The sequence below is a fragment of the Alosa sapidissima genome, chromosome 4, assembly GCF_018492685.1.
Source record: "Alosa sapidissima isolate fAloSap1 chromosome 4, fAloSap1.pri, whole genome shotgun sequence".
Classification (NCBI taxonomy): domain Eukaryota; kingdom Metazoa; phylum Chordata; class Actinopteri; order Clupeiformes; family Clupeidae; genus Alosa; species Alosa sapidissima.
Genome location: NC_055960.1, coordinates 33,031,691 through 33,050,739, shown reverse-complemented (window position 1 = coordinate 33,050,739; position 19,049 = coordinate 33,031,691). Strand labels below are relative to the sequence as shown.

At 42.6% G+C, this 19,049-nt stretch overlaps 1 protein-coding gene across 1 annotated transcript; it reads right to left on the bottom strand.

Annotated features, from left to right (window-relative positions):
• Positions 1-4,695: 4,695 nt before the first annotated feature.
• Positions 4,696-18,587, bottom strand: stk35l (serine/threonine kinase 35, like). Its single transcript, XM_042090107.1, has 3 exons — positions 17,907-18,587; positions 15,229-16,049; positions 4,696-8,514 (listed from the first exon to the last, which is right to left on the bottom strand). Exons 1-2 carry the CDS (start codon positions 18,574-18,576, stop codon positions 15,277-15,279), a joined length of 1,443 nt encoding a protein of 480 aa, XP_041946041.1. The 5' UTR covers positions 18,577-18,587; the 3' UTR covers positions 4,696-8,514; positions 15,229-15,276.
• Between the last annotated feature and the right edge of the window lie 462 nt (positions 18,588-19,049).

Genomic DNA, 19,049 nt, shown 5'->3' with positions numbered 1-19,049 from the left:
GCCCAGACCCTGTTGCATTTGCTGAAGAACTGAACACCTTCTATGCCAGATTCAACAGAACTGATTCTGCGGAGGACTGGGTCACATACAGCTATCCCTCTGAATCCATCTGTGTAGAGGAGAAGGTTGTTGTTTCTAGCTTTACCAGTCTGCATTCTATGAAAGCTCCTGGACCAGACAAGCTGAAGGGATGGATATTGAAGGAATGTGCAGCTCAGGTGGTAAACTCTTCCAGCTATTTCTGGGTGCCAGCTTTGTTCCCAGGGCATGGAAGGAGACTACCATCATTCCTGTTCCCAAAAGGCCTCATGCCAAAGCCCTGAACGATTTCAGACCTGTGGCACTCATCTCTATTCTCTGCCAGTGCATGGAGAGAGTTGTTGCAGAAGAACTCACCACTATAATGGTTAGAGAGAGTCTGGATCTGCTGCAGTTCGCTTACAAACCAAGACGGGGTGTGGAGGATGCCAATCTAACTCTCCTGGACACTGTGACAAGGCAGCTTGAATCTCAACACTCCTTTGTCAGGATTTTACTCATTGACTTTTCATCAGCCTTTAATACAGCAACACTTTTGCATTGTCTCCAGCAGCTACAAGTCAACCCAACTCTGATGCTCTGGATTAAGGAGTTTTTAAAGCATAGACCCCAGCATGTGAGAGTGCATGGTTTTAAATCTACCAACACTATTTTAGTTGCTGGACTGCGCAGGGCTGTGTCTTGACATCCATTCTTTTTTCCATCTATATGAATGAGATCACCTGCAACAGCAATGGACTGAACCTTTTTTAAATATGCTGACGACATGGCCCTGGTGGTCAACCTGACAGATGAGCACATCCTGTCCACTTACAGGCAGTATGTCAACGCAATGGCCCTGTGGTTCAAGAAGAGCTCATTGGAATTAAACATAAGAAAGACTAAGGAACTGTGTTGCCATGGATGCCAGGCGCCTGAAACATCCACTCTCCACTCTCCACTCCTTTAAGACTGAAGGGGGAAAGTAGTGGAACAGGTTGAGTACTTTAAGTACCTTGGTACTCAGATTGACCACCGCCTGTCCTTCGCTCAGCATGTAGATAGAGTTTAAAAGCACAACAACGCATGTGTCTCCTGAGGAAGCTCAAAGGATTTGATGTCAGACAGGACATTTTATTATTATTTATTACAGCATATCAGACACTGATAGAATCTGGCATCTCCTTCAACGTCACATGCAGCTTCCTAACAAACAGAGGAAAGGGAAATATGGCTAGAATAGTCAAGCAGGTGGGCAAGATCATCAGCATCCCTCAGAAACAGCAGGCAGATCTGTACATTCAGGCAGTGGAAAGGAAATCAAATTCCATTCTCCCACAACTCCACCGATGTTTTGAGATGCTACCATCAGGCAGAAGATACAGAGTGCCTCTGGCTCTGTCACTATACACAAAATCCTTCATACTCAAGGCAATACACACACACACAATTAGAACAGAACAGACATTGCCTTCAATCAAGGAAAGAAGGTCAATTTAAATGTGCTACCATGGCAACAAACTGACAAATACCCTTTGCACCCTTGGCCTCTTTTTCACCGCAGTTTAATTCTCAGCATCGCAGGTCCTCTACAGCCCTGTTGAAAAATAAACATAACACACACTGGAACACTCCCTTGTTGGGTTTTGGGATCAGACTGGTAGATGTAAAGTAAACAAGCACCTAATAATATGGAACATTAAAGAGTGACAATTCAATGAAACACAGAGCTGCAATATTTATTTGCAGTTCATTCAATGAGGGCAATTTCCCACAATTGTTTAATGTGAGCCACACATCTGTAGCTCCGTTACAGGCAGTAGATTCTAGCACCACCCTACCTGCAGACCTGATTAGATTGGTGATATTAGGATTAAAGTTGTGTGGTGACCCTAACAGAACAGAGAGCGGAAACACAGTACATCCAGTCAAACAATAGAACAAGGACTTGAGCAGGACGTCAATATCCCAGGCTCAGCATACAATAGCAGGCTTGTCAGGCATCTGTCAAAACATGACAACAGACAAAGGAGTGTTATTGCACCAGACAGGGTCAGGCTTAATGGTCTCCAGGGTAGGTTTTGTCCACCAGAGAGTGGTATTATGCAAAATGGGGCCAACACATGCACATGCATATTTTGCTCTGGTGTTCTGGTGTTTTGACTATGTTTGTGCAGATATACCCATACAGCTTACAGTATGACTTTAAGTAAGCTGATTCCATCAACAAGCTAAATGAGTTGTGGAGAGGAAGAGACAGTGAAACCCCTGTGGCTTTATTGGCCTGTTCAATTGGAAGATTTACCACCTACTGTAAATTCCTTTACTCAGGTTTATCTCTAAACCACATATTCAGAAAATTCCCCTAAACAAATGGATTGGTTGTCTGTGTTGTCTGTGTCTGTGGAGGCATGTTTAGTATGATACAAAATGATCAATTCCCTTGCTATATACAGTAACATATACAATGGCCTTGTCAAGTCTCCCAGCGGAGACATTTCGGTTTTACTCTTGGGGTTAACCAGGAAGTGAAAGAGTGTAGATGTTTTTTCCCCTCTAAAGTTAACCCTTGCCTCCTACTGACATGACTTTCAGTAGTGTGAGTTAACCCAGAGTAACCGATTAGGAAATGAGGCCATGCTGATTCCACAACTCCCCACTTGTCTCAAAATGGGGTTTTCTTTAGGAGCACTGGCTAGAATTGTCTGTGTGTATTCAGTCATAATGTAAACATGAAATGAACTGTCTGGAGAGGAACAAACATACTAAGTGAGTTTGCAGTCATATCCTGAGAACAGGAAAATCCGTGCATGGATATAGATGTCTAATCTAACCATCTCATGCAGTTTTGTCTGTGTGTGCAGTCTGTGTGTGTCTGTGTTCTTTACCAGATGTTTCCACGTGGCAAACTTCACTTCTTATCTGTGCCTTGTTTTCACAGATTAGATCAGTGGACCTCCACTCACAGGACATATTTGTCTATAGGAAGGTGGAGCAAGAGAAAGACATTGGGGAGTGATCTATTTGTCCACCAAACTGCAAATGCTGCACATGTAAACCCCCCCCAAACACACATACACACACACACACACACACATATTCAGCCCAATTTTCAGCAAAACACCATGCTTTGTCATATTGATATATTTATGAGGTAATGCTTGTAAGATGTTTGCAGAAACAGTGTAACAACATTCTTTTTGAAATAGCAGATGTTCCATGCACACCAAACAGAACATTTTCTATAGTAAGTGCATGTGTTTGTGACCTACATATATGTCTATACATTCACAGTGAGAGAGGTTAACGGGTGCATGCAGCCACCCTCCCCCTTACGGACAGCTAGCAGCTGACGTAACAGACCTCCATTGCGGATCTGTGTTTTGCCTCATTCCTTGAGGTCAGAGAGTACAAGGCTCACCCATCCCCCATCCTCACACACATACAACGCATGCACACACAAACCCCTCCCTCCTGTACCATTTCCATACATTGGACTCAGTCCTGGCTCTCCATAGTCAGTGGATTTCTCAGTGAATGTCTGGTCTGCTGTTTACCTTACCCTGTTCAACCCCCCCAAGAAGGCCTCCAAAGACTTTGACTTTGACTTTGATAGGCACCCTGTTGATAGAGCAGTAGGCATTGCCAGGGGATGACATCAACATGTGTTTGGAGAGAATGAGCTTACGATGACAAAACAATTCTTGTGTTTGGTAACGAACGGGTGGATATGATACTTAATTGTTGTGTGAGGTTCACAGAGGACTCAAGTGTCTGGTAGCAGCATACTGAAAGCTTCACTAAAACACCTCGTTCCTTGTTGAGAACACAGAGTGTCACTTGCACATACCACCTGGGCTTTAAAGGGCTCTTCCGAGCCCGAGGTCTTCACAATTCAGTGCTGACTCCACCTCTCCTTAAACACACACATCTTGTTACACACCCATCTGAAGACGCTGTTACGTGACATGACAGTAGTGCATTGCCTGAAGTGTTGAACTTCATGTATGCTATACAGACCTGAAGATTACCGGAGCTGAGGATCTGTTGTGACAATGTAGTGCCATAGGGGTCACATTTTACAGCGGGATTACATGGGAAGTGACCCCCATTGTTTAGCAAAGAGGGCTGCTGAGGTTTACAAGCGTGTAGAACACTGTGAAGCATTTTGGTTTTATTGGCGGCCATTACTATGGGGACTTCTCAATGGATGAATGAGGAAGTAAAACTCTTGTTCCCACCCAATGAAGTGACTATTTGCAAATCACATGTGTTTGTATTCAAAACCTCATGGACTGCTACTCCTGAAAACCAGGCAGGGTGTTTTTAAAGCTTGGCTCATGAGCAAGGAACATTATGTTCCATTCTGTAGTAGTTGGAGGTACCCTCCGGCTAGTTTTGTTGTTTTCAAAAGGGATGATCCTGTCCAAGCCAATAACCATGACATGCCAACTGGTGCTAGAGCGGTACTGGGCCAAATAAAACAAGTAGAGACAGTGGCTCGCTGGACAGTGCCAACCCACACTGAGAGAATGAAATTGGTCACAGCAGGCTTATCCCTGTTCACACAGAGGCATCCTCCAACGAAGCATTTCTCTTCCATTCTCATCACATTAGCCCATGTGAGAGATTCATTCATCTCTGCCAGTGTTGTACAAACACAGACGAGGCCAGTGATCATGATTTCAGAGGAGTTTATTGAAAGAAAAAAAAAAGAAAAAAAACAAAAAAAGTTATCCATTGCTTACAATAACGGCGACAAAATTCACTGAAGGGTCTATCAGCTCAGTGAACTCTATGACAAATAACTGTACATGTCATTGAGAACAGGATATATTCACATTACTCAAAGCCACAGCCTCCCTCTCCGTGCCAAATCCAGTACAGAAGAAAAGAACAAGAGGGCATGTTCTTAACAGTGAAATGCAGAAGTAGAGAAGGACTGCCTGGCCTGGTGTGCAGAGAAAGTAGGGTTGCATAGAGAAGAGGTTGGTTACAAGTGTTCAAGTGGAGTGCTATTGTTTTGTAACAACCCAATGCCAAAATGGCAGAACTCTGCCCAGAACGAAATGATTCACAGATCAAATAAAGTCACAGACGAGTCTTTCCTCTAGTTGTACTGAAGAGATTATCAAAGAGAAATGATGAACAATGTCTACCTTTAAGTCATTTATTACTGAACTGCAGTAGCACATTCACAGAGACACCCCCCTGACAATATTCACAATCTCGTCTCACACTTAACTTAAGTGTTTTCAACAGATCCTTCTTAATATGTGAAAGATGGGGTACATTTAGTTTTGTTGTGGTGGTGCACATATGCAGTAATGGTGAGCATATTATGTTGTAAACTGTGAGGAATTGATTACCAGGCTATTCATAGGGCTCACAACTAAAACATATGTCAAACTACAACGTGTGTCAAAAAATAAAAACACAAAATCTTAAAATATTACTAAGCCACTATGCCTTACAGGGTTGACGAGTGGTTTAGATTCCAAGGTAGCTAAGACAAATTGGATTTCACTTAGCAAGAACATATAAAATACTGGGATTAAAAAACATTTAAAAAATATTTTAATACAAAATAAACGTTCCACATGCATCATCCATGAAAAAACACTATCCATGAAACACGCATAAAGCTTGTTTTTTTGACCATGTCCATCTTTCACATTTCAAAAGCTTAACCCTAACCACAAATAAAAAAAAAATAAATCAATTTAATATGAAGCCCATAATTTCCACACACAAGAACTAAAGTAATGGTCCCTTCAGCTCCCAGAAACAATGGAATCGCAAGTTGAGCGAACATGTAACTTGTTTCAAAGGCTCACCGCAAACAGAATGAAAACAGGTGAAACATGAGGTACTTACAGTGTATTTGCAGCTTACTCAAAATCAACATGACCCAGGGAAAAAAAAAACAATCACAAGAATGTTAGAACTACATAATTATATTACATTTAAATAAAACACTAAAAGTGCTTCAACTGAAGTGTTAGTGTTTTAAAATGTTCAACTAACCGGAACTCTCACTATTCCGGTCTCTCCTGATCACAAACAAATCTTTAAAAATGGTGGTCAAGAACAAGAACTGTTTTGAAATCACCATGGTCTATGGTAAAACAAAAACACACTTTCAGCATTGGTCGACCTGGGAGAGGTTCACAGGTAAACATAACCCTAAATATAGTTCTTAACCAAAGAAAAAAAAAACACTGGTGTAAAGCAGAACAACAGAGCCTTCCCCAAAGAAAAGTAAGACTACTAAAACCTTGTGAAATTCATTATGCAACGTGTTAGGTAGTATTTTACACACAAAAGGAACACTGAAGCAAAGACAACCCATTCCCTTTCCAAAGTTGTTCTGGTCCATTTCAAACACATCTACCCATCTGGTTCCAAGAACAAATGTTCACCAAACCACACATGGTCACGTGCAAGTAGATCAGGGGAGCATTCCAAAATGTGGTTTAGTAAAAACCCTGGCTAAATTAACTCAGTAAGTGGTAAACCTTCTAATACCAGAACACTGACTTTGAGTTAACTTTTTCACTAAACAAAATACTTAAAATACCCCCCTGAAGTTTATGGAGACAGCAAGCAAAAACACTGAGGTAGAACTACAACTAAAACTGATTCCAGACACAGGCACTGGTTATGATTAGTGACTTACACTGATGACAATCTGCACAATGGAATTATGACAACTGTACAAACACTTCACACTCATTTGACATGTGCACATGTTTTTGTAGAGAATATCCATCTTTGTAGTTGCAACCGTCAACACTAATTTGAGGTATCTATAATGGAACCTTGATGCACTAGGGCCGAAGCAAAGTCAAGAGTGAAAGAAATGAGACGGTAGATGTGGTTGTAGAAATTCTACTGGTCTATGCTAATAGCCATGGGGTAATTCTGTGCCTCATACATCTATCTGTGTTCTCACCAACAGGCAAATGATCTGTGGCAATTCATCAGATCTAGGATGTGAAGTGAAATGTTCCCATTCAAAACCTAAACTGAAAAATAACATATCTTAACATTGTGGGATGAAAGGAAATTTCTTTGAGACATGATTGTAGACATTTTAGACTAACATTAGGGAGATCATTATCTGGCCATCATAATCTTTGGCACTATATTTGAAACTCCTATAATAGATAAGACAACTTCCCAGGACATCTGCTCAAAAATACAAAAAAGACAGAGTCTCATGAAATTGACTAAACATTGATTTGTGTGCAGTTAACTGATTATTCACTATGCCCTGTAACAATAAACACCAGAGCCAACTGATGAAATCAGTCTTGAATGACATCTGATTTCAATTGGAGAACTTTCTCATTTGATGTTGACCATTGATTCTGATAATCTCCTTCAGAGCTAATCACAATGACTCAATCAGCAGGATACAGAATGGGTGCTGGGCTGGGCATACAAAAAAACAAAAAGGATCTACACTCATTTACAATCCTTTTTTAAAAAAAAAAAAATCTCTTTGACATTTTAATATAAGGTCAACTGGCATCATTCGAAAGGATATTTCTTTGGGTGCGGAGATCAACCATGAGGGTCTCTCAGAATAATCTCATGATATCAGCTGTGGCAACCTTTGACTAACTGCATCTTAAAACATAAATGGTGTCTGGGAGTAACAGAAAATTGAATTTTTACTGCAAGAAGTTATCTGATTGGAGAAATGAATCAATACGGTTAATTCACTTCCAAAACAAAAGTTAAAATGCAAGGCACTCAGGCTAAGAAAAACGGGAGAATTATGTTTTAAATGTTGGGCGCTGATAACAAAACGTTCTTGGACCGCAATTTTTGTCTTTACTGAATTTACGGGAGAAAGGAAGATAACGAATCTCATGCTTCCTCTGATGGATCAACAGTCAAAACATAAACCATAAAAGGCTAATAATCAATTATGTCTGAATTAAAAAAGGAGCTATTTTAATGTATGTATGTTTGTGTGTGTGTGTGTGTGTGTTGGGGGTGAGGTGAGATTCGTAAAGCTGTTAATAGAACAACAGCAGGGTGTGAGTTCTAGGCAAGGAAGCAGGTTTGACTACACAGAACGCCGCTGGCAAAACAGCCCAACCTGACATGCACCTGGCACATTCCTCTGAATTCCACCACCAAACACAGCAGCAGGTCACAAACGATCAAAATGAAATGGAAATGAACAAACAGCCTCCGCAAAGCATTCACTGACTGTCAGAAAAAGAAATAAAACAAAGCAAAAACAACAAACTACAAACTAAAACATTCCTCGAGTCAAAGAAAGATAAAAAAAAATCTGATAGCTTAACAATAAAGGATATAATGAATAAATAAAAGGAAAAAAAAGGTCCGTGGAATCGCTCATTTCAGAGGATGCTGAACCTCTTTTCTTCACATTATATAGATGGTGGTGATGGGGCTTCACAGTTTCAAAACAATAATGGCAGTCCCTTTGAAGAACAGGGCTCAGACAGGGAGGATCTATGGAGAGAAACAGAGAAGAGAGGGAGAAGAAACCATGAGCATACCAGTCACTTAAAGCAAACAGTACACAAAATTACTTGGCAAAACTTGGATTGTATTCCCAAACATATTGGGTTGGAGGCACTGTAAACAAAAGACTTCAACAAAACTCTTGGCATTTTTACTCATGGATAATGCTTAGGTTTTGAAACATGGCTGAATTATATATTTTATAGGTTGATTGTTCCTTTCAACTGTTATTTCACATGGCTTTTTCAATAAATCATAGGGCTGTAACGATACGCAAACCAAAACAGTAATCGTGATACAAACATCCATGATCTCATTTCGCGATTCAAGAAGACGTAACCACGATACACACCCCTCTCCAACCCCCAACAGGTGTCATCCTTAGAGATAAAGCCCCTTGAGCTCTCAGTGAAACAAAACTTCTTTTTTCAATTCACAATTCACATTATAACGCATGTAAATCACAAAGTTATTGTTTTATTTCACCGTATTCCCTTTCGTGGACGGACGGACGGACAGACAGACACTTTATTGATCCCCACGCCAAACCGTGGCTCAAAAATGAAACTGAAGTGTGGGCTTGGTGTATAGTCATGTCAAAAAACATTGTGAAGTAGTCTGCCTCACTTCAGTAAACCACACAAATCTGTCTTCCAATTAGAAGTATCTCACTCTAGGGCACAGCCACTGCAGGGGCAAACTAGCAAATGTGAGCAGTGTGAGTGTCAGGCCCGGATGCCCGGAGATATCTAGGCGATATTTGTAACATTTATTTTGTATTTGGCCTGTTATGAAATCATGTATTGAACAATTGTACATTACACCTTTGTATTCGGTAAAGTCTGCCGTTTCTTCTGATATATGGTTTGTCATGTGTTCGGGAAAAATTTGTGAAGTATTCCACCGAGATTAATGGGTAGGGAGATGGGCGAAGAATATAACAACATGAATAAATTAAAGTTACTTTTCTTGCGAACCGTTTACCACAACAACTTGCGGCTACCATCGTTTAAAAGCTGAGAAAAAGCTCTTCCGTGTGATGTGATACATGTAATATCTGTGTGAAGAGTAGGCTAGTTCAGCAAAGAATGGGTGAATTTGGATGCACTTTCTTTCTTGCCGTGCGCTGTCACATTCTCCACTGCATAAAAGACATAGGCTGAATTAATTTGCATTGTGAATGCTAAGCATGGCTTTGACAGGCCATAGGCTAAATAAAAAAAAAAATCGCTAGTCTGATGCAAAGCAGAATATAGAAAGAAAGGGGCACCAAGGCCACAGTGGCCTGTGAACCTCCGATTTTCAAAGGGACATCACGGCCAACGCAAGGGGCAACGACGTGGCCGCCGTAAAATTCCCACCCTGCTTATAACACAATTAAGGAATGACCAATGTTAACAAACTAACTGGCTAGATCACCTTAGAAAGCTAACATGCACATTAGCTAAAAAACAAACCTTATTCAAAACGAGAATAATACAAACACTAACACTACAGTTAAAGGTCTTTATTTAAACCAGCAACAAGAATCTATATTACATCTAGTAGCCTATAACCTTTATGGAAATATAGCTAAGCCCTCTCTACTGAAGTATGAAACCGCAAGTGATGCACACAGTGTGAAATGGTAGGGGAACGCTGCTGCTCCGGTATTTATACTATCCAACCAGCAAATCAGCACCCTCGAAATTCAGATGGGACGAATTAGAAAAGTGTGATTGGCAGATTCAATAGCTGTCAATTAAAATTGACCAATTAGGTGGGGCAGAAGAAATATTTGGGGCCTCTGCCGCCTCCACCATTTTGTGTGCTGGTTGTGCGAGTTCCTCCTGATTTTCAGTGGCTGTGTTTTGGGAGGCTAGCGGGTGGGGGAGGGAGGGAGGGAGGCTAAATAAAGAGTGCACTGATGCAGGCATGGCGTGTGAGTGCGAGTCCTGCTCCCCATTGCATAACCCAGGCCATTGCTGCTGTGTGTGGCTTAGGCTCAAATGGGTCACTTTGAGATATGACGATGACGACCAAACACACCAGCAGAGGAGCCTGGGTAATGTAAACAGCGACCCGTGTGAGGACAAGGCTGACAAGTAAACAAACAAATAAGCCACCACTGTGGAGCTGCATGGCGTAATGCTGAAACTGCAGCACTGAGAGCAGCACCTCAGCCTGATGCCCACAGCAGCCCCATCATGCATCTGCAGAGAGCGATGAGCACAGGCCAGGAGAGGAGGGGAATGAGCCAAAACACAGCGCACTGATCTCTCCCACATGACATTTTTAAAACACTTCAAGTATGTGCTGAGTAAGATGCAGTAAAACTCTCCACTGCAGTCTATTTACAGTCAGCAGCTGCCTGCTCCACCCCCTAAAAGGGACACAAACACAAACACACTGGCACAAACTCCCTGCAGCGAAAGCAGCAGCCCAGAGTGAAACCACAGAGCGCACCCCCACCCCCGTCCCGAGAGCCTCAGGCCCTAATGGCAGCTCCCTCCTCAGACTGCACTGCTGAGGGAAAGTCCTGCAGATACCTCCACTGCTGCCCTGGGAGGCAACACACCGATGATCTGCTTATGCGAAAGGGCACATCATTACGTCTGACGCCGCAAACATTAGAGGGGTCAGGGAGTTCAGACGTTCCCCCCCTGAGGTGCCATCATACAACATATCCCCCTGGCACACACACACAGTGGATGTAGCATTCAGGCCCACATATGCACCCAGACAGTCAGTTTCAACATTTTTATTCTTTTCATACACACATCGATGAAGGTAATGCTTTTAAATGGAAAACACACGTGGGGGGTCAATGGGTTTAGCTGTCCACTGATCTGCTTAAGCCTCTAGCATACATGTACTGTACATTCTTGTCTCTTCCACACGCACATTACAAACACACCCACACCTCACTCTGTATTTGTCAGAGCCACAGTAGTAGTAGTCGTAATTTTGGTTTGATGCTCTATCAGCATACATGGCTATATCATAGGGAGAAGACCCAGGGCATACACGTCCTGCCACACCCAGCACTGATCCTGCGGAACACTCTGCTGAGTAGCTGCACATTGACCTCGTTGTTGTCCCCTGAGGATGTGTCTGTTTCTGGATCATTCCCCAACCTACATTCTCTCGGTCCTTTCTCGGGAGCTGCACCATCCTTCTCTGTGCACTTTCCCCCCTGTTTTTTCCTTTGCCTTTTCAGGGCAGGATCTAGAGAGCAGTGTTATGGTGTGTGTTACATTATGAAGAATATGCAGGTTCACTGTCCTCTGTTATGAGTAAATGTTTATGCAATCAGCTAAAGCAACTTCTTCTTTGACACTGAACTACACCAATGTGTGAGAACACAGTGTGCGGAAGGCTACTTCAGATGAGTATGCTGTGGCTTTATTGCTCATTTCCGAATTGGATAAATATCAAGTTTCATATCTAAAATTCGTTAAAGTAAAAAAAAACAACAAAAAAAAAACACATTTTCATGCATGTTCCTCAATGATCCACAGAAAAAAAATGGCACTTGGCTTTTCCTAAGAAACCCCAAAAAAGAAACTGTCTTTGTATTTGTCGCCGCCGACAAGTAGACAGAAGCAGAGTGGGGGAGGGACAGAGACCTTTATTTGGCTAACGCAGGTAGGCCTACTAATCACCTTTACTTTCTTTGGTTGTAGGATAGTCCGTGATTCACATTAGTTTTGGCTATCACCGCAATTAGGCTACTAAACGCAAGGCTTACCCAAGTTCTAGGCTATTCTGTCGCCACATTTATAATATTGCTATAAAACCTTCGTTAGTAACAGTCAATACTTTTGCCTGCATCAAATCGCGCATTTGCATTTAGTGTGCTACCATCGGCTTAACGTGAGTTCTAAGCGTCTTTGTATGCTTATATCTGATTTCATTCGACTGTGAATGCATGTATATATGTTGTAAGACATGTAAAATAAATGAATGACACTGGCACTACGCACAAATTAATGTAGCCTAAACTTACACCGCACTTTCCTAATAACTTAAGTTCTCTCGCGTCACTGACAGTAGCTAGAATGCAAAAAAACACCAGGAAAAACAGTATAAGAGTGTGTGTATATATATATTTTTTTTTTTTTTTTTTTTTGATCCCGTAAGGGGGATTTGGTGGAACAGTGTTCAGTCCACCAAGTCATAAGCGATCGGCGCTGCGCAGCACCAGCTGTGATATTTATCTTACGGATTGTAATCGTAGGTAATGTCACGTATGAAAACTAGTATTGTTAGGCAATACTATAAGTGCAAGTCCAAGGCAGCTGATGTGTGGCGATGACATCATCGATACGCAAGCAGGATGTGCGGTTTCGCTGTCTAAACGAATTCAAACGGGCTACGGTTTCAGATTTTTCCACTCTGGGACCAGGTTTCAAAAAAGTGTGGTTTCGGGCAGTGAGTTCACAGGATTCGTTTGGACGCGTTTAACCTAAAAAGCGTCTCTGTGTGGACAGGCCCACAGAGAGCAAGCGAACGATCGAGCACCTCGCCTGAGCCTGCGAGCAGGAGAAAAGGGGGGATGGTTGTGGAGTATGTGAATAGCGATTCAGAGGAGCAGGCTTCAGACAGCTGTAATGTCCTCATTAGGAGAGAGCTGCTACCCCACCCCCCGTCAGACAAAGGCATTCCTCAAGAAAGGCCTTTCTTTCTCCCTCTCTCCAGTCAAACACTGACCTATACAGGCACACCTATATGTGGACAAACCACACTTTCTGGGGGTTATACCATGAAGCTGCAGTCAGAAGTGCATTCAAATTTATTAAACAGGCAAACATGTGTAGCAACTGCCTTATTGCTTGCCATTTGTGTTTACAGTTTTAACAGTTTTAAAATCATTTGAAATGTCATAGAAAACACAAGCTCAGCACAAATGCTCACCTCAGTTTGATACATCTCAATGCCTCACCGGCTTTGCACTCAACATACCACTAACTTAACTTAATTCTGGACTTTGTACAAACTAATATTTCAGAGGAATTCAGATCACACAGCTGCTAAAAAAAACGATCCTCTTAATGTCAAGCAAAGGCTGATTCATGGGATCCCACTCCATTAAATCTCTCTGTCCAGGTGGATAACCGAACAATAAGGGAGTCCCACTGAGCCACAGGGACATCATGGTGAGGTTTGCCTATGAAACACCCTGCCAAGACCCTGCTATGTGGCAGATCATGCACTCTGATTATCCCAAAGGTTGCAGGGAACCGAGCAAGGGAAGAGGCTGGGGAGAACGGTGGGGGAGGGGGAGGGCAACGAGTGCAGTTGTGTAACAGCTTTCCCAGCATGCAATGGGGTAAACAAAAGGACCTCAGCTCAGGCAGTCATGCACACAGACAAGATAAATGAAGGAACCCTAAATTTGTGTGAAGCTTTTCTTTATATTCGAACATTGGTTTTACAGTTCACCTTAGAATAATGAGTCTTACAAACAATTTTGTACCGACTGAAAAATAATTTTCGTAGCGTATGCCTTACCTGACCTGAACTGGCCTGCATGCGCAAAACAAAACACACGCACAGATGCAGCTGGCCGGACTGATTGACTGACTGCCTTCTTAGCACTCTTAGTGTGATGCTCCCAACTTCTCTGATGCTCAAGTAAAATGTTTAGAATAACTTAATAATAATAGAATGTTTAGAATAACTTAATAATAACCACCAGTGCAAAATTCAGGTCAGATTTCATGTTACTTCCACTGTTCACACCATTTTGACAACATCAGATATGGGTCACATCGGTCTTTGGCCTGGTAGTATGACCCTGGCCTAATGATTGTCAGTAAGCTAGATAGTTCCACAGTTTCAAACACACAAACAAATCTAAAATCAAATGTCTCTGACAGAGCATTGTATGTAGTCACACCAACAATACTGACCAATACCAACACTAACATACAGACTTGTCTGAATGCGGCTGATCTCAGCAATAAATGCTACCAATAAATGAATACACAATCCCATAACTAAGTTCACAGCACTACTAAAACCTCAGCATGTCAAAACAGTACTATCTGCTGTTCAATTGCAGATAAAGAAACAAGGATGGCACACAAATCAGTCACACCAGTATTACATCACCGGACTTACGCAAGTTAACAGCATGATCCACTCCACAGAGCACAGACCACTCTTACCTCTGATTGACAAGCCTCAACACATATCCCTCTTCCCTCTGACTGACAAGCCCTAGCACATATTTGACTTGGGAGTTCCAGGTGGATGCTATACAAAACAAACTTTTGACACTAAGTTTTAGTGCAACATGCATATCATTTGAAGCGATATCATAGTTTTGATTGTGTATGCACCTCCTGTCAAAACAGACAGGAGGCTTTCCTTCATTACACATTCAAGTGGTTCAATATCTACTAAGACACCTGGTCATAAATGAAGCACCATTGTATCTTTTCTTTAAGGATGGAAGCAGGCTCCAATTTGTCTTTTTTTGCTATTTTCAGAGTGCTGGACTGAACTTATGAGTCAGTAACAAGTGGAAAAACAAGACAAGGGCAAAACAAATCTGCGCAAAAATATGTTATAATAAAGGACATATAAGAACATTTGGAAAGCGCTGCATTTCTTTGTTTTTCTCTTTCTAAGCCATGTAGCTGACCACAAGGACTAGCCAGGCAACAAAGAGCACATTTAGACTTTTGGACACATCACCATGGTTAGTGTACGTACCTGAAAGAGTCTTGGTGAAAGGCTGCGTAGCTGGGCAGGGGTCAGAGGTCAAGCTGCGCAGGTGACCTGCCCCACGCGGCTGTGCAGCTCGAGTGCGTCGGGCCGGTCCTGCGGGTTGACGGCGAGCATGTCGCGCAGCAGCTGCCGCACGCCGTCAGACATGTGCGAGCGCCGGCGCTGTGGGATGCTCAGCACCATCTTCGGGTTGCCCAGCAGGGCCTCACCCACGGGCACGATCTCGCTGCCCTGCCGCACGTACGTGCCCAGCAGCTCGCGCTTGGACTCGGCGTCGATGAACGTGATGCGCTCGATCATGGCCCAGATGATGATGCCCAGAGCGAAGATGTCCGCCTTGGCCGTGTAGTGGCCCTCCCACACCTCGGGCGCCATGTAGAAGTCGGAGCCGCACGCCGACGACAGCCAGCACTTGTTGACGTTCACGCCGCTCTTGTTGACGCAGGCGGCGGCCGTGCTCTGCTCGCGGCCGGAGCCCGCAGCGTCCCTCTCGCGCCCTGCCGCCGTGCCCTGTCCAGCGGCGGTCAGCCCCGCGCACACCTTGCTGAGGCCAAAGTCGGCCACCTTGAGCACGGGCGTGCCCGAGCGCTCGGAGATGAGGATGTTGTCCGGCTTGAGGTCGCGGTGCACGATGCTGTTCTGGTGAAGGAAGGCCACGGCGCTGCTCAGCTGACGCATGAAGCTGGAGTTGGTGTGCGGGTCGGGCCTCCGCGACAAGATGAACTGATTCAGGTCGCCGCCTTCACAAAACTCCATCACGAACCATAGGTAACAGGGCTCCTCTGGGTAGCCCAAGACCCGCTCCCCTGTGGAAAAGGAGGTGAATGTTTTTAAATACACTGATTGATCTATTAAACAGTTCTTTAAAGTGACCCAAGTAACATTCTATATGCATTCCTGTAGACCTCCACACAGAATATCATAGAATATATTTCACTTCACTGAAACAAACACTGAGATTTCACAGATATACTGTACGATGAACAGACACAATGACTGCCATAATATCAAATCCACACATAGTCCTTCACTCAGATAAGCAGTCAGAAGAACAGTTAAAAGTGAAGAACTAAATGAACCCTATGGTTTCACAGAGCAGTGGTGATGACAAAATACACATTCATCTGAGCCACAGAACAGCAAACAGCAACAGAAAGTGAACAGGAATAAGTTGAGAGAACTATTTCCAAGAAAGTGCTCAGCAATGTTCTCTATACTTGGTCATGAAGCTATTTTTCCTAGATGCATGCATGCCATTTTCTGAACAGCCCCAGGGAGATTTTGGTGCAAAACCTGTTTGAGGCTGAGCTCAACATGTTTTCAGATGGTGCTCTAATTCCAAACAGTAGTCCATGATGAATAGCAACCCTGCGGAAACATCCATCTCCTTGCACCATTCCAAATCCCTGTACCTTCAGACATGAACACCGTCACGACAGTGTGACAACAAATATACATGTCTGGTTAGACCACTGGTCAAAAAGCTAGTCTACCAAGGATACAATAGCTCAGATAACCAGTTCAGTTCAGAAGTTCAGATAACTAACAAAACCTGGGCACATCCAAATAAACAATAAATGTAAAACAAATGTGCAAACATGTTTGTCACTTGTTTCACAAACTCCAACTGCAAGTGCATACACCAAGGTCAATGAGACCAAGATGATCAGAGCATCCATATTGACATTAAATCATGGCTTAGTGTCACAAGACTCATGATACACATCATTGTAGTGATGTATATGTTGAGCACAATTTCAAGTTCTCAAAGACGACACTGTCTGGAAAACAGACCACTGAAACAATGCATAACAGTTATGCTATTAGCTTAAATACCATATACATACATTTGGAGACAACTTTCCATGTTAACATGATCGACAGGTCACGGTCACAGGAAAAATGCTGAGCTCATCAAATGCTGATCATGACAAGGCAATGATTATACCTAATTCAAAAACTCCCAACGTTTGTGTCGTTTCGGAAAAAACAGCATAAAGAGGTTCTTCATTGTGTTTAAGCGACCTGAATACCAATTTTTACATAAAAACGTGTAAGAGGGTCAGACAGCCATTTTAGGCAGAGAAAACCCCTCATCTCACATACCGCCGACTATGCGTCCATCTTAACATGTCTAAATTGCACCTACAGAAAAGGCCCCGCCAACACCCGCATCCACAACTTGTTTAGTTTTGTAAAACGCAGACCAAGAAAGAGAGGGAGTTTTAGGACACATTAACGATATTCGTTGGTTATATGCATGGCTACAATATATCAGACATACAGTGTCTGACTATACATAAATGCGAAATTTCAACAAAGAAATGTCTTCAGACAACAAAGTAGCTATTCGACCATAACAATGCGTGCATTGGTATCAAAAAATCAGTATCCTACACAAACAGATATCACATAATGCATGCCATACAATTAGCAATGGATAAACAACAGAGGCTCGGTTTCCAGCTATTTGGACGAAATCCTGATGAATAGTTTCGCTAAGCTCACTGTTCCTTTAGCCTGACGTCAGATGCAGCTAGGACATTCCATTTTGTGAATCTTTATTAAATCAGATACTAAACTACATTTAGTAGCCTATACCAATATAGTGTATATAGATAATCATAGATCGCATGTATTCTTGTATTAGAATAGGCCCTTGCCTTTTAATGAAGTCTCCACCAGCCGCAAATATTGCTTGGAATGCTTGTTCCCATGACTCATCTTTTGGGCCATGCCATTCCTCTGAAGTACACATTCTTCCAACTGGACCACATTCTCGTGTCGTTTTTCCAAACTTGTCAGCGCCCAAAATTCGGCCAATGCAAGCTCAACATTTTCTGGGGCATCACAACGAAGTTTCTTGATCGCTACTCTTGTACCAGACCTTCTGGCTATGGCCTCATACACCACGCCATAACTTCCCCGTCCAACCTCACGGAGTAAGCTATAGCGCGGGGACATGACTCTTCGCTCCAAGTTCCCATTTTTCAGATGTTCCAGATCTTCACCCATTACATCGTTGTCATTTATATTTCCAACACTCAACGACCGAAGCACGCTGGCGCTTTCTCTTTTCATTGTTGCATCTTGGGAACCAGTTCTTTTGCAGGCTCTCCGCGTTCGCCTGGGCGCATTGTCAAATGTATCCATGATGACTGCCTTTACGTTATGAACGATGGCTTTGAAAAACCTTTTCGCTCTGCTTTCATAACTCTTCGGTGGAGTGAAGCTTTGCTTTTGCACTGTGCCTATCCCACAATCTATAGTCCTATATTTCTTCGAGTTTGATGGACAAACCCCCGCACTGATCGTTCTAGGCCTGAAGCGCATGAAGATACTGCTCTCTGAGTAAACACTGAATGAAGGAGAGCTCGGCTACGACGAATCCATTTGTGAAAGCAGGGGGTGCCTCCTAATTTTGTAGAATTTTGCAAGGTTTACATAAGGCATACATTACGATAGATAGATAGATAGATAGATAGATAGATACTTATTGATCCCCAGGGGAATTTCAAGATCTCAGTAGCATACAGACATCACACACACATTCACTAACAGCAGAAAAAAGTAATTAAAAGTATATAATATAAAAACACAACTAAGCAATAAGGACAGTAGAAGATAAAGAATATACTAAATATACTAAAATACAAATTATACTAAATAACACTTAATCTAAATCCATTCTAAAAACAGTATCCACATAGTGGGTGATTAATCAATCAAGAGGCGTTTGCAATGACTGAGGCCTACAACAACCAACCAACCACAATTCAACCATACATTTTTTTACATTTCAAGAC